The sequence below is a fragment of the Erpetoichthys calabaricus genome, chromosome 4, assembly GCF_900747795.2.
Source record: "Erpetoichthys calabaricus chromosome 4, fErpCal1.3, whole genome shotgun sequence".
Taxonomy (NCBI): Eukaryota; Metazoa; Chordata; class Cladistia; order Polypteriformes; family Polypteridae; genus Erpetoichthys; species Erpetoichthys calabaricus.
The window spans coordinates 209,027,624-209,050,558 of record NC_041397.2 but is presented as its reverse complement, the minus strand read 5'-3'; the positions used below and the strand labels follow the sequence as shown (position 1 = coordinate 209,050,558).

The 22,935-nt window shown below is 36.2% G+C and overlaps 1 protein-coding gene across 1 annotated transcript; it reads left to right on the top strand.

Annotated features, from left to right (window-relative positions):
- Positions 1-22,675, top strand: LOC114651200 (zona pellucida-like domain-containing protein 1). The gene is made up of 9 exons (XM_051926642.1): positions 1-103; positions 6,659-6,879; positions 7,521-7,705; positions 10,954-11,026; positions 12,746-12,843; positions 14,892-14,978; positions 16,627-16,798; positions 17,877-17,988; positions 22,226-22,675. The coding sequence occupies exons 1-9, from the start codon at positions 4-6 to the stop codon at positions 22,387-22,389; spliced, it is 1,212 nt and encodes a 403-aa protein (XP_051782602.1). The 5' UTR covers positions 1-3; the 3' UTR covers positions 22,390-22,675.
- Positions 22,676-22,935: the final 260 nt, after the last annotated feature.

Here is a 22,935-nt window from a genome sequence, read left to right as displayed (position 1 = left end):
AATATGATGCTCTCCTTCACCATAGTATTCTTCACCTTGCACCTTCTCAGAGGAAGCCTGTCCCTCAATGTCAATGACTGTTTATCTTATTTTAGACCGCCAGGTAAATAATTACTGTTTTTACTATAAAGTGGATGCATTTACAGAAAAATAAATAGCATGGCGATAGAATCAGACTCCACCAATTGAGGAAACTATGTAGGTATGCTTAAATGATAAACCAAAAAAAAAGACAGCAGAGAACATAAAAGTTCAAGGATGAAAAACAAAGTCTTAGCTGATCTGCTAGGCAAAATAATACAATAACTTTCCTTTGTATGTGTTTATAGTCAAGTCGTGATTGTCTTTACTCTTGAAACACCAGTCAAATGTTATTACTGGTAGAGTCTAACTTCCAGCTTCAGCTAATTATATCTCTTCTACTACCATGACTGTGCTGAACTCCCAGTCGTTACTCTGCTGCATTACACATTTGTTACTTGCAGCTAAATGCCATGCATTTTGGCCAAGAGAATTTCTTTCAGGTAACTTAATTTGTCCTCACTGATCTCATTTAGAAGCAGATATTGTATGACTGTATAGTACACTGATTCTCCAGGAGATTAAAAATAATAGATTTATAGTGTGCCACAAAAAAAAAGTTTGAGTCAAGTTTGGATGTAACAAATAGTACTGGCAGTAAGTAGGATCTATAATTTGAAAACGGGAGTATCTATGTTCCTTGCTAATTTCATGTTTCTTGCAGTGTTAGTAAGATAGAACAAAGCTGGAACCCACAGCAGTGAACTATGATGGTCCTATCATATGGATACAAGATGTGGAAAACAGGGACAGCTTTGGGGCATAAAAGTGTTGGGCCCTTGCGAATGAACCGTGTCTGTATATGCTGATAATTTGTTGATGTTTTCTTGAATGTATGAATGTACATGTGCACTACAAATGTTTAGTTCATTGCGATATGTACTGCATATCTTGCTTCCACATACTTAGTAAAAACAATTTGATAAATACCAATTTAAAACTCAGAATTACGGAGTTTTGCAGTACATGCATGTTATCTACTTCTGCTATATAATAAAATGCTACTTTGTGCGTGTGTGTGTGTGTGTGAGGCCCTTCTCTGAGTAAGTGATTGGTCTGATTGGTCAGTGTGTCTTTAGTTGCTCAGTGGTAGGGAGGATGACACAATATTTTAGGGGTGGGAAACTCAATTCCTGACTGTGAAAACATTTTTTTATTTTTACTAAAAAGGAGTTAAAACGGAGCGTTTCAATGATAACAAAGCAAATATCTCACTGAACAACTAATGAATAAGGTGCAGCCCTTAAATGTTGAGAAGTATTTGCAAAAATGTGACTTTTTTAAGTCGGTAATGGGGGCCTGTCTACCGTTGGTCAGTGGCATAGCTAGGGGTGGCATTATTGGCCAAAAGGCTCAGTACAATTCATGTGTAAGCAGCAGGGTTTGGAAAAATATCACTCATGAATGAAAAAAGCAAAATTCTCTGATTTTTATCCACAAATCCTTCAAAAATAAATTTCAGACTGTCCTTCTGTGACGGAATCAGACACAGCAGTTGAAATTTATCAGGCAATAACAAAAATAAACAAACATTACACCGATAGTAATTTCTAGGAAGATAAACAACAAATTTACAATTTATAATTTTGTTTCATTATCAATCCGAATGTGTTCTTGCTCAACGCAGAAAACATCCCCACCTATCACTAGTACACTACACTGGTTCTGGTTTTCGCAGCGTAATTATATCAAACTAATAATTAGAACACGGCTTATCAGTGTGTATGTACTATATTCTTGTCTAGTTGATGCTTATAAATAATTACAGTATGTGTAACAAATTATTGCTGTTTATATATGAATAAATCTATGCAAAATTTATCTTAATTTTTCTCTATACGTCATTTTCATTTTCTATTTAAATAGGATAACATATTCAGATATGTTGGAGGGTGGCAAATTGAAGCACTGCTCTGCCACGAGTGGCATGAACTCTAACTACGCCACTGTCATTGGTTGTAGTCGAAAAGCGGACTGGAGGCAAGCAAGGCACCTGGAAATGACAGAGTCTGAGAAGTAGGCTTTATGGGAATGCAAACAATAGAGGAAATGCCAGGCAAGAGTGGTTAAGACAGACAAGAATACCGAGGAAAGGCGCAGGAGGGTACATGGATGGCTAGAAAGGTTGAAACACATTAAGCTACCAAGCAGGCATACATAAGGCAATAGAGTTTGAGTCATGTGAAGACACCGAGGAGAGGCATAGGAGGAAAGCTATTTTTAATTTTATTCTATTACCTGTTTTCAAGGGTAAGTGAAGCTAGTGATAACATAAAACACCCAATGCTAATTACTGTACTGGGTTTGCAGGAAAATTTTGTAGTAGCAGATAGACAGCTTTATGCATGCTGGGTGTGGCTAGATGCTGGATTGGCAGCAGCCCATTTGGTAGGAAAGGTAAAAACATCCTTTGATAAGCCTCAAGAGGATTCCAGAAAAGGGGTGGGGATTTTCAGAGAAAAAGTATAAAATGGGACCCATTAGCGCTTGCCTTGGTCTCAGTGAAGCTGATAATATGACACCAACAATTTTCATGTCTAAAGTAGCTAGAGATGCAGCACTGGTCTGTGGCAGGGTAGAGAACTGATTCATAGCATGCAAGTGCCTTAATCTGCATAATGAAATAGTCATTTTAACATTGCACACAACAGTGTCCAGATGAGATAATGGGACAGCTTAGCTATTAGCCAAACAAATGGACTGATGGACTAAATGGGCATCTCTCGTTTGTCAAATTTCTTATGTTTTTAAGTCTCATTAAAAGTGTCTATTCTTTGTGATGTTCAGAAGTACAAGGAGGTTTGTAGATTGTGTATCCGTGTGTAATGTACTTTGTCAACTTAAGATATGCATACCCTAACTGATAGCATTCTAAATAGCTAATTGATTTGATATTCCATAGTACCACACTAAGATTCAGTGTTAATACATCAGTGGGGCACTAACAGGTCTACTGATTACCACAGGGTATTTCATACACTGCTCATAGCCACATGAAATTGCTGAGTAAAGTGAAGATTAAGTAGGGTATTGAACTGCTTGTAGCACAAAGAAAACACTGGGAACAGAATGACAGAGCATGATGGAGACTAACACAGAAAGAACTTGTAACTGGGTCAGTCCAATGCGCAAACCAAAAGACAAAATCCAATAAAACCTAAGATGAAAAACCAGAGAGGCTTATAAAGATAGATCCATTTATCATTGTCTTTGTTTTAAATGTTGCACAATCATACTTCCTGTACATGGGATTTAAATACCATCATGAATTATACATTAACTAGCCAACCCGCGGCGTAGCATATGCCGCATAATTATGTATTGATGGGTGAACACTTCCTGAACGACACAGTTGTCCAAATGGGGTGGGTTTGTAGATACCACTGTGAGTGAATGAAAAGATAGACCTCTGGAGAGAGCAACATATAATTGTCCGTGACTGAAAGCAGGATAGTCTGTGACAAAGAAGGCCGCGCTGGTGAAAGTTACTTCGTAGGTAGGGATAAGTGTCAGTACTTGTAGATTAAGGTGTGGCAAGTCTTCGTTGTTGACGCTTAATATAGCTTGCGTACTGAGATGTTCCAGAGTCACAGTTGAGAAACACTTTTTTAATGTCTTTTAAGCACAGGGGAAAAAATGAACATGTGAAACATCCGTAATGTAATAAGCCACCAAGAAAAGTAACATTGCAACAATGCTATCTACGACCCGATCTCTGTAAACAGAAGTGAAAACTAAATCGAGCCCGATGTATTCTTTAACTGCCTTGTGGCGCTGTAGTAGTGCTGCTGCTTTGCAGTAAGGAGACTGTGGAAGATTGTGGTTTTGCTTCCCGGTTCCTCCCTGTGTGGATAGCGCTTTGAATACTGAGAACACCGCTATATCAATGTAACAAAGTATTAACAGGAAATTGTCTTCGTGTAATAGTAAAAGGCAAATTATCCGCGACAAACAAAGTGTTTTACACGCTGCATACCAACCCGCGGCGTAGTATACACCGCATAATCACACCACTTTTTAAATGTTTTTTAAGCAGAGGGAAAAAAATGAACATTTGCAAAATCCGTAACGCTGCTTTCAGTAAGTACAATGCACACGCGTTTAATTTGTCAGCCACTTTTTTGCCAGTCATCTTTTCTGGTTTGGGCTGCTTTTGCAGTGTTACCACTTGTGCATATTAAATCTTGAAATCCTTCGAGTAACTAATTAACTAACTAACACCAACCCACCCACACACACAGCTTGTGTGAAACAAATGCGCCCGTACTTTCATAATTTTGTTGCAGCCTATAGTGGAGTCAGGCACAGAGAAGGTCAGCTGCTGAGAGAGCGTCTCGACTGTTGCAGGGCCTGCATTGGTGAAGCAGGTGAGACGCTAATGAAACAGAGGCACAGGGCTTATTGGTTTTTAAAGACTGCTTCCTTCATTGTGTTTTAACCTCAGTTTTAAAGGATTGTTTTAAGGATCCCATGGGATACCCCTCGCAAACTGTTTTAGACGCTGCATTCAGCAATTCACATCCTCGACAAACATGCCTCTTCTTACATGGTCCTGCTTTGGTGGGCGGGGAAACATTTTCCGTGTTCCTGCAGGACCATCTAAGAAGACGCATGTTTGTCGCGGATGCGAATTGCTGTATGTAGCGTGTAAAACAGTTTGCGATGTTGCACGCGGTTGTGCGTCGTAACCGAAAACTCAACGTGGCTCAGAGCTGCATGCAGACTGTAGCACAGACAAACAGAAATGACGGCGTGTTTTCCGAGGCGTTGCGTCCGAGTTGGTGGGCGTGGCTCTGCGAGTTTTCGTCGTATCCAACGGTCTTAGAGTTGGTGGGCGTGGCTCCTTCCTGCGTGCTTTTATGGGTGTCTTGCCCGCTCTGGCGGCGGCTTAGAGAATTATATATATATATGGTGTGACCTCCAGTATATGCTCCCAGCAACTTATATTTGCATCCTATCAACCCAATTACAAAATGACAGCGGCTATCATAAACCAAGATGGCACTGTAGTAACAATAATAATAACGAATAAAATAAACTATGAAAATAGTCATCTATCATCTATCAATGAATGTAAAATAACATAGGTTCAGACGGGCAAAGGTACAGACCTGCCAGGACCTGACATGGCAGCATCAGCTCCAGCCAAGAGTGTTAGTGGGAGCGAAACTGCGAGTGAGGTGGGCAAGGAGCATTCATTGACTCCAGGAGAATCTTTGGAGCAGAGCATGGCTTTTTTCATCAATGAGCTAGCTATTTGGTAATTTTTGCGTATAGGTTTTTTTTAATATTTTTTTTTTGAAAATCATTTAACAAAGAAAGAAGAAAAGAATTTACATGATTGCTTTTCTTATTCATTTTGTGTACTATTTGGTTTTGGGTTATCTAGGCTGTGTTGATTACACAATGCTACTTTTTGTTCTAGTTTTTGGCAACTTGTAAATTAAGAATAGCTATTTTTTCCCACCTTCTTTTTGAACGTATCTCTCTCTACTATCCTTGTTTATCTTGGTAATGAAAAACAAGATCTGTGCAAATTTTGGATTGCAGGGGGTATCACACACAGTTATTAGTTGTGTATGATTGCCAAGCACCTTAAGAAAAATAGAATATTTTTTTGCATGGTGTGGCGGGAGGTCGGAAGTCTTGCCTGGCCAGGATGCCCAGAGTGTGGAAAGCCAGGGGGAGAGAGTATTTTTGGGACAGTTTATAACCCGGGCTGACAGAGGGCAGCTCTCCTGGTTTCCAGCAGGGCCATGGGTCATGAGCAGGGTAGCTCAGCCCTGATGGGGCCTGTGTCCACCGCCAAGGGGCACATGGACCTTTCCAGGGCCTTATTTGGCCACACTTCCTCCACACCTGGAAGTGTGGCCAGAAGAAGCTCGTTAGGCTCCTGGAGTCCTTCCGGGTGCCCTATAAAAGGGGTCAGTCCCACCATTCAAGGACCAGAGTTGGGAGGAAGAAGACAAAGCCTGAGGAGGAGTGGAGGCAGATTGACTGGCGGCAAGAAGGGACTGTGTATTGGTGCTGGTGATTGTACACTTTAAACTGTCAATCAACCGGGTGTTGTGTTGAACCTGTGTGCTGCCTGTGTGTGTCCGGGTTACAGTGGCTTCAAAATGGTTTACTGGTCTTGAACTTTTCTCATAAAAGACTAAGGTATTATATTCAATGTGTGTACTGATTTAGGCTGTCTGGTATATCTTTTGGATCTTTCCACTTAATTGCTTGGCTTATATTTTTTTTCCACTAGACACGATGGCACTTTGGTCCATCACACAGCATTAGTTTCTGGGAACGTGAACTGCAATTCCTTAGGTATATACACCTAAAAGTGAATATAATGTTAATGTATGTTAATTGAAAACTGTGGGGAAATACTAAAATGTAAGCAGGACTATTGTATTTTGAAATGAAAAGTACATTCAAACATCATCAAAGTGTGTATTCTGACGAGTGAAGGAAATATCGAGTAATGAAGTATATTGAAACATTGGCACTGTAAATAGTACTATTCATTGTTGAGTAAGTCTATGAAATTGTCAAAATTAATATAATGAATTTTTCTCCTTAACAGACTACAATGACATTGCTGTATCCTGTGGGGCGTACTCCATTGAGCTGGCTGTACAAGTCTGTCCAGTTGTCTACTCAGGATACAATGAGACTCTCTTAGTCATGAACAACCTGATTACGGACCCTAATTGCAAGGGGAAGCTCGACATGACCACAAATCCACCAGTTCTCAGATTCAACTTCTCTCTCAATGAAAGCGGCATTTGTGGAAGCAGTTATAAGGTTAGAGGCCAATATATATGTGCATATCATTTTGAAAAGGGGTGACATAATGGTTAGCTTTGAGCCTCACAGGTCCACTGATTTTGAGTCAACATCTGGCTCGTTTATTGCCATTGTGGATATTGTATGGTGTAGTGGCTAAGGAACTAGACTTTACACCAAAAGGTTCCTTGTTCAATAACCACTTCTAATTCACTGTGTATCTTTGAGCAAGTCAATTAACAATTTAGAGCTTAAACTTTGAAACTATATATGAAAATAAGCACAGCTGTTTCAAAGCATAAATTGAGGCAAGTGACTGCTTAGGACCCTGAGGCCAGTTGTGGCTCCCAAACAATTTTGACTTGATTTATTGATTTGATATACTTTGTTATTCCCTGAGGAGAAATTTTCTTTTTGCATGCAGAGCACAGGGTCAGCCATTGTACAGGGTCTTGCTCAAGGCCCATTACTTCTGGCAGTAATAGGATTTGAACCTGCAACCTTCCAGATACCAGTACATAGAAGGGTGACGTGAGATGTGGAGCTACAAAGTAGAATTACAGCTGGGTCAGAAGTATTGAATTTCCAAAGGAACATGCAATGTGTAAGAAGTATACATATTCACAGAGAAATAATTCTTGTTCAATTTCATCTCACAGATAACAAGTTCTCCTGGTACCGGAATTTTCCAAGATTTTTCAAACATTCAGAGTGTAAACATCAGCGGCGTAATTCAGTCTACTGATCCAAACACTGGCGTTGTGACTTACAATCAACAGCTTCTGTACCTTTACTCCTGTACATACCCTCTGGAGTACATTATTAACAACACAAGGATTGATGTGTAAGTAACATGCAGTATTGATAAACTGAAAGGTATCATCCATCTAGTAAATTGCCAGCTTTGGTCAGTTCAAGGTTGTGGAGGTTGCATCAGTCACACAAAAGAACCACCCGTGGATGGCACACCAGTCCGTCTCACAGTACAGTCATACTCACACACATCGTCACTCATACAGGACCAGTCACCATGCAATCTAATTTACATGTATGTAGTATATAGGAGCAAAACTTGATATATCTTGCGAAAAAACTATGTACATACAATGTGAAAATGTCCACAAACCAGCAATGAGAGTGTCTGGGATGGGACAAAAATCCAAGTTCATAAACCACTGTGGCATTGTACCACTAAAATATATAAATGGAAGTAACTTGTTATAAGACACTACCTCAGATAATGTATTTTGAGCATATTCATGAATACATTTTTAGTTCTATTTGCTAGAATATTTGCTTTTCTGCATTTACATGTACAGTACATAAAAATAATTTTACTTTGGGAAACATGAAACATGTTTTGATAGTTCAAATATAAGCTCAGTAAGTGACAAATTATTAAATATATTCGATAATAAATTCTTCACTCCTTAAAAACGTTGTGCAGCACCCTAGATGCTAGGAGATTTAATGCCTCGATTTCCAGTATTTCCAGAGGCTCCTAGGTAGAACATAAAGCAAAGATGCTTTTTGTTATGGATTCTTCAGGTCACCAGAAGCATGACATTCAATTCAAGATCATACCTTGAGTCCAGAACATCCTTCAGCATTGTCCACAATTTGCGAATTTTAATGATATATGGATTAACAAAATATCTTTGTGTGAAACCGGTTTAAAATATAAGTTAATAAAGCCATTACAAGAAAATTTTCAAAAAGGAAGTTCTAAAGGATATTTTCCCAGTAATATACTGTAGTAGCCGTCCCCCATGGCTCCGCCCATGTTGAAGTGAAACAGAACAGCGAGGAAGGCCTTGCCTGGCTCCGTACTCCTGACATAATGCTTTCCCCTCCCCTCAGCCCGCAGCCTCTGTCTCGGATTAGCACAAATATATGAACTATGATTCTTAGCACAATGAGAGAAGTCTCAAAATCAACCAGAATATTCAAGCAAATTCTAGAAAAAAGCCAGATCTAAATCCGTTAAGTAGTTCTCTCGTTTGCTAGCTAAATGGATGTAAGATACGTCACGAGGCTGGCAAGTGAGTGAGGAGTGCCCCACCCCCCTCCCTTCGGTCCCCCCTGTGTCTCTCTCAGATTCGCACAAATAAATCTGTACTGCAAGCGAACTATGATACTAAGTGTGATGAGAGAGGTCGCAAAATAAACCAGAATGTTCGAGCAAATTATAGAAAAAAATCTGATCTAAATCCATTAAGTAGTTCTCACATGAAAAGTGGACAGACAGACAGACATACAGATGTTGTATTTTATATATATATAGAAATGAAAAATAATAACAGTATTCTTTACAAAGTGTGACTCCTTTGTTCTCGTTGCTTATAGTTTGTGCATGGTGTCCATTTTAGGACACCATCTTTCCTTCGAAAAAAGTCTGTCCTCTCTTATGCAAAACTCTATTCATCTTCACACCTTCGGAAAAATGCCATTCTCCCTCCTTGCCTTTGATCTCCACCAAAATCTTTCCCCTACCTCCTACTTCAAACAAAAACGTGAAAAATATAAGTAGGAGGCTTCAGATGGGGACAAGGCAGCCATCAATCATTTTTACTTTAAAGTTAGTTAAACCATCCGATTTCTTACTACTGGCCAATCATTAGAGCAGAAATAAGTGTGTGTTAGTCTTTTTTTTTGTTCTGCCTACTTTCTTTGTATTTATGTGGGCAGGAATACATTTAAAACAGCTAGGCGTGTTCGCCTCTTGTATGCTTTCTCTTTGACAGACTTGATGACCATAATTATAGTAAGGAGCTCCACAAATAGACGGACAAAAGGAGGTGTTGTTGAGGCTTCTCCATTTTTCTTGCCCTTTCATCTTTTAAACTTCCCTTCAAACCATTTTTATATTAGACTCTACTTGATCAGCTCAATTTTTAATGTATTTGCCGAGTTTCTAAGCAGATTGGTATTTCAGAATATCAGAAACCTTCAATTTCTTTTACAATTTACTTTTCTTTACTGATACTGAAGTTTAGTATGAAAACAGGTTTTGAAGAAATTATGAAAAGAACATTAAATCAATTTTGATTTATTACAAGACGAACAGGTCCTGTTCAAACCAATTTAGCATAACCAATCCCATCGGGATTAATAAAGTATCTATCTATCTATCTATCTATCAATCCTCAGACTTTTCTCTTGTTATTATATATGCTTTATAATATGGATTTGGTCAATTTATTTTCAGCATCATTTCATCATGTCCTGCAAGATTACTAATTAAAAGAAATCAGTTTTACAGGACAAGTGACAAGCTGCTAAGTTAATAAGTCCAGTGTGCTCTATGAAGGACTGGAGTCCTGTGTGGGGTTAAATCCTGCCTTGGTGATTATTTTGATTACCATAATCTTTTTCCTAATTTTAGGGTTTTAAGTCCAATCTATTCAATCAATCAATCTAATCTGCATAAAAGAGACTCTAAAAATGTTACTCTATGTATGGTAATACAATAATATTAATAACTCATGTATCTTCATGTAGTGACCGAAAGAACGAGATCGCGAATACAAGCGGCTGAAATGAGTTTCCTCCGCAGAGTGTCTGGGCTCTCCCTTAAAGATAGGGTGAGAAGCTCAGAGTAGAGCTGCTGCTCCTCTGCATCGAGAGGAGTCAGATGAGGTGGCTCGGACATCTGATCAGGATGCCTCCTGGACGCCTCCCTGGTGAGGTGTTCCAGGCACGTCCAACCGGGGGGAGGCCCCGGGGAAGACCCAGGACACGCTGGAGGGACTATGTCTCCCGGCTGTCCTGGGAACGCCTTGGGATTCCCCCGGAAGAGCTAGAATAAGTAGCCGGGGAGAGGGAAGTCTGGGCATCTCTGCTCAAGCTGCTGCCCCCGCGACCCGACCTCAGATAAACGGAAGAGGATGGAGGGATGGATGGATGTATTTTCATGGCAAGGAGAAAATAAAATTAGTTAGAGTCTCCATCAATGCTGACATGTGCTTTCATTACATAAAGAAAATGGCACTGAATGCAAGGATATTTCAAGTTGAGGGAAAAACAAACATTAAATGCAATTCACACAACCAGTATTTTGATAGTTATATTGTGTTATATCTGTTTTGACAGCACTGGGGCCACTATTGCTTTGAAAGACAACAATGGTACTTTTGTCACTACTTTGAGTCTCCAGCTTTTTAGCGTAAGTATGACATGCCATATGGGCATTGCAGTGGTAATCTTTAAAATATGGTGCTACTGGACATACTGGTATGTTTGTAGAGTGCTTAATATATAGAATACTGTAAAGTATCATGAATTAAACACTGAACATTTTGTCATCCTTTCATTAACTTCTTTATTATTTTTGCATTTTCTTTCAGTTTTTTCGTGGTCTTGTTATATATAAAAACACAGGTTTTTTGCTATTTGAACATCACACAATGATTTTACCATTACAGTATTGTCTTCTTGTATTCTGGTTGCTATGGTACCATGCTAAGGCGTGGCTTCACATGCATGTGATGCCATAGGGGCCATTCTATTGAATACTGAACTGCATTCTAGCATTTGAATTTTGTTTACATATACAGAGAAGACTTAGATTTTTTTTTTTTGCAAACAATTATTTAAAATGTAGTTTCTGTTTTAATTCAATATCTATGTACTGGTTTAGTTTTGCCCTTCTTTGTTACAAAGTATTTAAAGTTATAATGTAACAAACCAGCATTCAAATTGACTTGTCTCTGTCTCATGTAACCTTGAGACCATCTCTGCTCTTCAAATTACACAAAAGCTGTACTGTTTAGATCATTCTTCTTTAGGAAAGAATAATATTATCAGAAAACAGCAATATTCATAACTGATTTCTCTTACTGTGAAGTGTTTGTGTGATGCTGTAAGGAAAGATAAATGTTCTTTGTAAATATTTATCTCACTAGAATAGACAAGCTGTATGTCACAGCCTACTTAAAAGTACAGACTTTAACCCCAAAGGAATAGGGGATAATAACCTAGTTTGTTTGTAAATATTAAAGTTAATATATTTAAAACAGTTTACAATACATTTAAAACAGTTTACAAGAAAGGGTATTCTGAATCCGCAGACTGTTAGAGAAATAATGGCTACAGCTATGAAATTTAAACATCTCTTAACAATAAAACACTTCAGTGATTTTATACAGCATAAAGTTGTACAAAAATAGTTCACCATTAGAAGGCATCCCTGTGCATTTCTGTCTACACAATGACATTCAAGTCTCAACTACCCAAAATAAGCGCCTAGTTTCTGCACTCTCAAAATTCCACATTTCTAATTTACTGTTATAAGAATATTACTATATTTTAAGAACATGGATTAGCAGTCAAGGGATCAGTTGTACCTAAATTGCCCATATTCTGAAATTGATCATTTCTGCACTCTTAGATAATTTGTTGTATTCTGATGTACAACTTAGCTAGCACTGCAGTGTGCTTTTCTTTTGACTCTTCATTTACTATAATCAATGTTTGCTTCTGGGTGGCACAGTGGTAGCACTGCTGCCTCGCAGTTAGGAGACCCAGGTTCACTTCCCGGGTCCTCCCTGCGTGGAGTTTGCATGTTCTCCCTGTGTCTGCATGGGTTTCCTCTGGGTACTCCGGTTTCCTCCCACAGTCCAAAGACATGCAGATTAGGTGCATTGGCAATTCTAAATTGGCCCTAGTGTGTTGGTGTGTGTATGTGTGTGTGTGCACGACCTGTGGTGGGCTGGCGCCCTACCTGTGGTTTGCTTCCTGCCTTGCGCCCTGTGTTGGCTGGGATTGGCTCCAGCAGACCCCCCGTGACCCTGTAGTTAGGATATAGCGGGTTGGATAATGGATGGATGGATGTTTGCTTCTGTCAATTTATGTAATTAATTTTATTTTTTATTTTCAATTTTAGGATGCAAACTATACAACCTTCCTTGAAATTCCACCCCGAGGAATCAATTTAAGATCTCCAATTTATGTGCAAGTCAAGGCCACAAACCTAACCAGCAAGTAAGAATGATAAACGTTCTGCATAGCTGTACAATGAAATTTCATAGAAAGGGCAAGAACTCTGACTGCGGGGAACTGTCCTTCATGTACCTCAGACTGGGCCATTCTATTTTGTTTAACCATTTCCAAACCCTATGGGATTAAGAGATATAAATGTACCTGCATACAGTTCTTTTTAAAATATGAAACAGAAAAATAATTAACTTGTAATTTTAAGTACTGTCTATAAAATGATATAAAAGTAAGGGAGAAGTCACTTCATGGAGAACTGCCATACCTCTAACAATTTTATAAAATATGAGAAAGTTAACCCAGCCAGCATATTTTTGAAATAATTTATACTTAATTCAGATCAAACCTAGCCTGAAAGAATGACAAAAAAAATGAGATTATCATTTATATGCATGCGCATATGTATATACAGTATATAAGATGTCTGAAATTTCAGAATTGCATGCTTGTATATATGAATCAAAGCTTAATTATCATGTTTATCATATGTTACATCTAATTTTTCAAAATCTGTGGTGGATATGAGCTAATTTAGATCAAAATTATAAATCTCTCTCAACAAAATGAAAACCTGCATGTGAGAAATGCTTCCATGCAGCAGCATTCCTTGGTCACAGGTTTTGCCTGTCTTCAGTTCCCTAATAAATGGCTACTTTTGCTTATTTATGAGACACCTTTGCAGATAACACATATCTAGTTGCCCTCTTTGGTGTAATATATCTTAGAATGACATTGCTCTATGGGCAAATAACTCAAAAACTTGTTACACTATTAGCTCGTCTTCTCCTCATAAGTATCTGGAGAAGGTTGTACAATAGTATACATTTTAAAGTTGGGAAAAATCTAAATCACTTAACAAGCAATAATTTATTTTTATTTCTTTGGTAGCACTTATTTAATAGTATCAATAACGAATGCACTATATATTATAAATATATACTGTAACATAAAGTTAAAGTAATATTTTCCAACCTGTTTAATGATATTCAGTGTTGTGAGGTTATCATTTGCAACCAAAATAGGCTATATTAAAAAAAGGCACAATAACACTGTCTAACCAGACGTTATGTTGTAATAACAAATTGCAGTTGTGAAGAAAGACCTTGCACAGCATTTACTGGAGCACCATGATAACATCAGCCTTGTTCTAAAAGAGCTCTGCAGAATGGACAGGGTCTCACATTGGATACAGGGCATTTTTCATGATAGTAGGAGACAGGTTGGAGAATATTACTTTAACTTTATGTTACAGTATATATTTATAATATATGGTGTGTTAGTTATGGATGCTATTGAGCATGGTAGCTGATGTTTGACTCATCACTAGTGTTTGACTTCAGGAAGAGTAAAGGCTATCATCTGGCTGAGTTCTTCATCTTGAGAGTAGATGTTAACATTTACTTATTTGGCTGATGCTTTTATCCAATGCAACTTGCAACATTTATGATATAATTGTGTACATTTCTTTTTTGGTTTTCCAATTGGAGCACAGGTCAAGTGACTCACACATGGTCACACAGTGTCAGTAGCAGGATATGAGCCCACAACCTCAGGCTTCGAAGTCCAAAGCCTTAACCACTACATCACACTGCCAGCTACATTAAGATTTACCTGGATATAAATCCTGATTGAACAGCTAAAACAGAAGGCTGATACAAAAGGACCAGAGATGACTGGTGTGGGTGAATCATTTCTGCATATGTTCTATTATTCTGTGGTTGCAAGAGTGGTCTATCGCCTGTTCAAGTTGACGACAACAGGAGAAAGAAACAAACTTAACTAGTTAATCACGAAAAACTCTTTTTTTCTTCCTCCTGTCCACCATTGATAAATACCACTAATGGCAAGTTTGTTTGAGAATATCAGATACAAAAAGTTACAAGGTTTTTGCCTAAATTCCCATGCAATTTTGTATGTTTAGTGAAAAAGAATCATACAGCTGGGTAGATCCCCTAGTATATCCTAAAGCTGAACAATCATTTCCCTTCTGTTTAACGTGCCCAGTATTTACACAATCATCTTTCTTTTGTCTCCAGGTTTAATGTACTACTTGATCGCTGCTACGCCTCAGTTTCTCCATACCCTTCAAGCTCAAATGCAGCTTACTATGATCTCTTTGTTACGTAAGTTCCTTTAAACTCCTTTTGCTAACTCATTTTATGAATTGCTTAAATGAGCATGCCTGGTTCCCGGGACCTACTGTAGTTCCAGCTCTGGTAGTATCATCTGTCTATCTCAAGGCAATGGTGGACATAATGCTAAAACATTTGTTATTTAATTGAGAGATAGCAGGCCTACTTCAGGTGTTTTAGACATGCTGCATATTTTCAATTATGTACTGTTAAACGTTTAATATGACAATGTATTTAAAAAGTCAATCTTTATGTTTTTTTTGCAATATTTAGTCTATTTAGAGAAAAGGAACAGTTTACACACCTTGTCATACTTGCAAACACTTGTGATATCAAAGATTTCTGCTTACTAACACATCTCCTTCATTAAGTAAATTGCCACAAAGGTAATTCTGATTGATTGCTCTATGTTAGAGTTAGAAATTGTGCATGGCTCCCTGCTTTCATTTTCCTATGGGAACTAAAATTATATTTTAAAATTACTCTAGGATGTCCATACATTTAACAACTTTTGACATTATTTTATTAATAATATCTCTGCGTCATTTTGTCTTTAGTTTTTGTCATAGGCACTGCCATGTTTTGGTTGATTTCCATGACACTGGCTAGACTGTTAACAGTAATGGAAACTGTTTCCAGCCTCCTGAATCATCATGATTGTAAGTGGTGCACAACATAAGATGGCAGTGTGCAGTAACATCTATCTATGCTTTGGACAAAATTCAATATTAATGGAAATATGCATATGGTTAGATAGGGAAAAGACTTGGTGTATTTTTATTTTTGATATCGTTCTTTGCATGAACTCTAACGATTCTCTTATATCTCACTGTGACATCCTTTTGATTTTTTTGGTTGTATGCCTAGAGTCAAAACGTAGACATTTCCTCGTGAGCAGTGTTATATTTTATAGGGGCAGCTTGATGACATCACAAGTCAGATATTTTTTGTTTAAAATGATTAGCAATGAATGCTATGGTTACACACAACATGGAAAACAAAGCTAACAAATAAAATAATGAAAAACAAAATAACCGATTGAAAACAAATATTAGCAATGGCACTGTCTGTAATGGCAATCATAAAAGATCCCTCTTGGATGAAAAAACACGGCCAAGTACTTACCAGAACAGTGTATCCTTATATCTCATGTACCACCTGGAAAGGCTTGATGACTGGAGGATCTCCCTACATTTAAGATATGGCTATGACGAATTTTAAACCCTTTAATGAACAACATGGAGTCCAATACAAAGACTACTAGGGTCAGGATGAAAGTCAAGTACTTTAATATGTGTGTCCTATGTTAATATCTTGTAAGGCTGAAAAGATGTATAAGTAATTATACTGTATATATACATTGTGGCTCATAAATATTTATAATATGGTAAACAGTATGTACATTTTACTGTCTTTTCACTAAGAATATGTCAGTGATTGAGCTGTAAGTTGACAAAGGAACTCCAATAAGGTCAAATAGTATTCCATTTCTTTAAACAAGAAAACACCAGTAAATTAGTGTTATTCAGTCTACGCTGTTATTTAAAAATTTCATTTATATCAATCAGGAACAAATGACATAATCTTACCCACTACATTTAACTTTGACAATTTGTTTTTTGTTTTTTTTTTTAAACAGATGTACCAAACAGGAGTTGGTCAACATATATGTTAATGGTAAAAGCCAATATGCCCGGTTCTCTTTCCCTGCATTCCGCTTCACAGAGCAAAGAAATTTAACCACCTCCACTTACTATTTACACTGTATCACCCGACTTTGTGACACCAATGACTGTGCTAACTTGCAAAAGGTAATTTCAAAACCTATATAGTTATTTGCTCTATTTTTTTAATTGTGTGAATAAGAGGTGATATTCTGGTATGGTGATTATTGATACTGTCTCACTACTCCAAAGACCTCAGTCAGCTGAACTTTGTATATTTTGGATTTATCCTTGTTACTCAACTTTTCTTCAAAATCCCAAAGATTTATTATATTAATTTTAAACTCTTGGTTGACCTGATGTGCATGAGTAAATCCTGGAATCAAATGGTGCCCTGTCCAGGGATGGTTTCTAGCTCGTGCACAACTACCTCTTGTTCTATACAAGCCCATAATGAAGAACGCAAGTTCACAAATCCATGGATGGGTAAAATCATAAACATAAAAACATCCCGGCAAATATCTTTAAAATGGCATACACAACCTACATTATAGAACATGGCAAGGAAGGCACATAGTCCCCAATAAAAATTCATACCAAGTATGAATGTTTCTGCATCCTAATATGACTGAAATTAATGAAGGTCTTCCTTTACATGTGTGGTGCTGGGGTCAACTCTGGATCTTCTATAATCCGAAGTAATATTAATGGCTCAAGAAAGGACAAGTACAGTATGTAAATTAGTGAATATGTTCTAATGGAGCCAGAACAACTTGAGTCCATGCTGTAAATACGGGTTGAAGATTCATGGATATCTTCTGTGTTGTATAACAACAAAAAATTAATAAGTAAAGTTGATTAATTGATTGCTGAAGTGTTGAATTTTTTTGTGAGGGTTGCTAGTTTAGTCCTCACCATTAAGTAAGCAAAATTCTTAAGTTCTTAATTAGAATTGTCAAAAAATTTAAACATATTATTTATCCATCCATTTTCCAACCCGCTATATCCTAACACAGAGTCACAGCAGTTGTGATATGTAAGTTACTTTGCATAAAAGAATGATCTAAATAGAACATATAATAAGTTGCTCTGATTTTGGAGAAAACTCCTTAAATTTTCTTTTTTTTAATATTTATTAATCTATAGTTAAAGATTAAAGCATATTTACTCTGAAAATGTTAAAGGAAAATGGTCTCCTGAATATGCTTTCCTCTTTTGGATGCAGTGTAACCGGAAAAGAAGGGCCGCACCAGAACTTACTACAACCTTGTCTCCAGCACTGTTAAATGAACCTTCCACTGTCACTTCCAATCCAATCACTACTAGTGCTGAAAATGGTAAGCCTATCACTTTATTTTCAAAAATCATTCAAAATCAAAACAAAATGCATCCCAATTAAATATCTGTTGGAAAGAAATAAAAAAGAGTCTATTAATTTAATAAATTGTTATGTTGCTCTGACTGTAGGCACTTTTCACTGTGCTGTGTACAGACTGTCTAATGCAAAGCATCACAGAAGTCATTATTAACATGAAGACTGCATATAATCATAATGTTTACCATTAGCAGCCAATGGATATAAAAGAAAAATAAGAAGTGTGCACAAAAAATATTTATGGAGATATGTTTTTTTTTTTTATAAAATGTAATTAGACTATGTCTAAAGAATATGGATCAGCTGGTTGCCCAGGATGTTAATTTGTTATCACACAACAGTTGTAGCTATACTATGAAGCTGGTGACTGGTTTGCTAGGAGTTGACATATTTGTTGGCTGCATTCATGTTCTGAGTAATATTGTAGTTCAACTGCAAACTTAAACAGTTAGTTAACAGTTTTATTCAGAACATTTATATAAATTAAAAGTGGAGTGGTGCCAACACAGATTCCCGAAAATCCTCACTACTAACATCATCTAATTCTAAATAAGTGTTCATTTAGTTTAATTACTCGCCTTTTCGGTGTGACTTCTCTAAAACTTTCTGAAAATCAAATTATTCATACTTTGAGAGACCCCCTATTAAAGTGCTTCTGTTGCTTTCTCAGAAAATATTACAATATTATTGAAAAACAATTCTCTTTAAATCTATCTAACTGGGCATGTGTTATTTAATTAAATGATTAACTCCATTCTTTTTTACCCATGGCCCGTGTTAGGCTGTCTGACCTATAGCAACTTTAGTCACTTTTGTATATAATGGGAAAATGTTTTCTAGCTTCCAATTTTAAGGAATTCCCACAAGAAATTGATCTGTGATAAATTAATATTATGGATTTTTATATTTATATATATATATATATATATATATATATATATATATATATATATATATATATATATATATATATATATATATATATACAGTATATATATTTATACAAGTAACTACCCTTAGCACTTTTGTTTAAATGTTAGTTAGTCCTTGCATTTTGTATGATTTCAGCTTTTTTATTCTTAGCAGCATTTCACTTTATATAACCTCCATAGCTCTACTACGTTTTAATTTAAAAATGCAGATATACCCAAAAAACACAGACTTTTGATGGCGTTTTCCATAGCCATATACAGTATATATATGAAAATACAGGTCTCAGTGTTTCAGTGTAGATAGTTTAAAATGACACTTCGAAAACGCAGTCACTAATTGCACACCAATTGGTTTGGGCTTAATATGAAATGCTCCCAGAGTGGATACTGCTGAATATAATCTCTTATTCTCCGAGTTGTCAACCTTCATGAAAGAAAACCATATTCCAACATAATGGATATAGAGGAGTTTCTTTTCATGTTACTTGTTGTGTTCCTTACCTGTATGCATGTTAATTCTGTTTTGCACAGTTTGAATGCTACATATATGCACAAAAATCAAATAATTTATCAGCCACTACAGTTCTGTGATAAATCATGTGGTGTAACCGTCCCTTCAAAGAGGACACATACTCTTCTTGTTTCTACTGATATGGACATATCAAGTGTAAGCGAATGGTTATGTCATACACATTTTTGGTCGTTTTAGTGTTGGTGGAAATACTTCCATAAATGATGTGAAAATGGAAGTTTCAATGGAGATCTTTTTAGTTTAAAGGAAAAACTACAGTATTTACCTAGTTTTTCAAGAAGTAAAATTTTTTCTGTAACTACTGAAACTTTACAAAAATTTTAATTGAGGCCATTTGCCCAGTGGGGGCTGGGTGGTCTCTCGGCCTTGGAACCCCTGCAGATTTTGTTTTTTCTCCAGCTCTCTGGAGTTTTCTTTTTTTGTTTTGTTCTGTCCTCCTTACTTTACTTTCTGTCCTCCTTTACTTTATTCTTTGTTACTTAGTATTGCCCAATTTTATTTTTGTTTCATATAAACTTTTTTTTCTTCATCTTATTAAGCACTTTGAGAAACACCATTTGTATAAAAATTTTCTATATGAATAAATGTTGTTGTTGTATTTCTTTATTTTATTTCACCTTCACTGTTCTTAATGCATTTTATAATATTTTTGTACTACTAAAACACTGGAAGAACCTCTTAGGGTGGACTTTTGCATTTTCTGCAGTACTGCTCTAAGTGTCTTTTGACATCTCTAAAACCCTTTTTCAACCTGTTACTGTTTTGTACACCTAGGCCCCATCACTTGTCGACAGTCTCCACTTGTTGTTGAGTTGTGTCACAAATCACCCTAAAAATAAAATGACAGGCAGTAGATAGTTTCTCTTTGTTCCATATTTGGTCTCTGTTACAATCCATGGATGAACAGTGAAAACTACCTTGACTGAAATCACACAGAATTGAGACACTATTATTCTGTCTATAATGACATTTTAAGACTTTAAACATTTAAAAGCAAATTTTTACTTTATCAGACATTCATCTATTACAGAGGTTCTTAACCTGGGGTCCATGGAAAGATTTCAGGGGATCTGTAAGCTTAGATGGGAAAAAATCTTTATTTTTGTAATGATGTAATCATCATCATGTAATCATCTTGCCTGAAGAAGGGGCCTGAGTTGCCTTGAAAGCTTGCATATTGTAATCTTTTTAGTTAGCCAATAAAAGGTGTCATTTTGCTTGACTTTTCACTATTTAATGTCTTAAGAACGAAGCACATGTATTACTGCATCATATGTTTTTCTTATTTTGGTAACTTTATTTCAAGATAACTGGTTTCCTTTGCAATTTTATTTTACGCATTTAAAAACATTATTCTGAGAAGGAGTCTGTGGCATTCACCCTACTGGCAAAGGGGGTCCACGGAACAAAAACAGTTAAGAACCACTGATCTACTTCTATAATATTAAATATCCCTAATCCAATTATATGCTAGTGTTATATCCTAGGTTGACAATCCATTATTATTGTTAGATATACTGTATAAACCATATACTGATTATTCTCTTTCTGCACAATACAGCTTAACTCTCATTGTTTATTTTTTTTCCTGGTATTGGAATAAACAAGTTTGAAAAAAATAATGACTGTTTTGTTATACATTTTGTTTATGTATTGATGTGGACATTTTTACAACTTTTATTTAAAATTGTTAAATGTATTTTTCTCTTTATAGTGCTAAATTCAGAAGAGCTCCGTGAGTATTTATTTTGATATTTTTATACTCGTTACATTGACAGCTGTATTGCATTTTCTTACTGTGCCTGCTTCATGTTTATTGAAGAGCTTGTTTTAAAATTAGCAAACTTCCTTTAAATAGAATTGTACAATTTGATAACACCAAACAAGTTCCACGATGGATTTAATTGTTTGTTACAGAATTTCTGCTAAGGTTTACGTGTGGGGATATTGTATAGTGGTTTCCATACAAATCAATGCCTTATTAATGTATTGTTTAATACCTAGACCTAAGGATATTTACTGGAACTGCATGTACAAGAGAGATTATAAAATGACTGCTGTGACCATTGATCTTGTGGACAAGGATTGTCCATTACAAATGAATCTGGCTTTTCTCATGAATTCCTCACTGCATATAAATTTGGAATACACACACATCCTACCATATCTTTGAAATGGCTCTGAATAACAAGTATAACTAGAAAATGAAGCTCAGTAGATCATTTTCTTGCAACCCTTGTGCCAAGTCACTTTGCAATGGAGGTGTGGCTGCTACTAAGGTACACTACCATACTACACTCTACACTACTTCACTATCAAAGCACACACCTTAGCTCACAAGGCCTATGAGAAAGGTGGGTATAAGAGGGTCCAATTAAAGTTATTCAGTGCTCAACTTTAACAAGACAAAAAAGATTAATTTGACAGCTGTGCAGTTGTGTGAAGGCACAAGGAAAAGGAGGAACTGTGGAAACAAACAAAAAATAAATTAAAAAAAAAATATATATATATATTATAGTGCTATGAACTGAAAGCAATCTGAAATATAAATGACTGAGCTAAATATCCTAGCTAGGTGTACATTTATTTTTTAATAATTTTCTTACAGTAGAGCAATGCCCTTTGATGTTTATAGTAATAAAAAATGATGAATGAAATACTGTTAGTCTGTAACGTAAAGCAGTTTAAGCACAAGAAATGCCTAATAGTGGTATTTGGTTCTTGTCATTTTTCAGAAATGAATGACGCAGCCTGGAGTCATGCTTCTGCCATATCACTCGGCTTAGGAATAGCTGTGGGATTCCTCTCCTTTATCTTTATCGTGATGATAGTTATCACTTACTTTCTTTACACAACAAGAAATCAAGAATCTGGTCTTACAAAAATAATGAATAACTGAAGAATTCATGATCTAGTTTTTATAGTTTCTCTCTCTCTGTTTTAAACTACAGTAGCTGTTAAATTTCACATTGACACTGGGCTGAGGTTCTGGATAATATTACAGATACATTATGTCAGAAAATATTAAGTACAATTTTATTCTAATAAAATGCTTTTAATGTGCTTATTAAAGAATAGTATTTTATTCTATAACTAGTAACACTGCCAAGTTTTCTGAACTTTTTAAAACATTTGTATATACTTTAATAGTTATTCAAGAAAAAATAAAATTTGCATCTTAAGTTCTTATTTTTAATATCATGCTTATTTATATAGATGCTTTTAATTTTTGGACAGAAAAATTACAAATTAAAATTAGTCGAATTTTAACATTTTTTCTGAAAATTGATTTATTTACTTAATTTATTTTTATACCCTTTAAGCTAAGATCTTCCTGGATATAATACCAGTCCATCACAGGATTCTTCAAAAGATTAGTTACAGTCTCATGGTGATAATTCAGAGATGCTGATATTTCTCATAAATATATAGGGGACTTACCAGC

Excerpts from the sequence above, each read along its gene's own strand:
- LOC114651200 (XM_051926642.1), top strand. The coding sequence starts at position 4 with ATGATGCTCTCCTTCACCATAGTATTCTTCACCTTGCACCTTCTCAGA. Across the intron at positions 7,706-10,953 it reads AACAACACAAGGATTGATGT|CACTGGGGCCACTATTGCTT; the intron begins GTAAGTAACATG and ends CTGTTTTGACAG. Across the intron at positions 12,844-14,891 it reads GCCACAAACCTAACCAGCAA|GTTTAATGTACTACTTGATC; the intron begins GTAAGAATGATA and ends TTTTGTCTCCAG.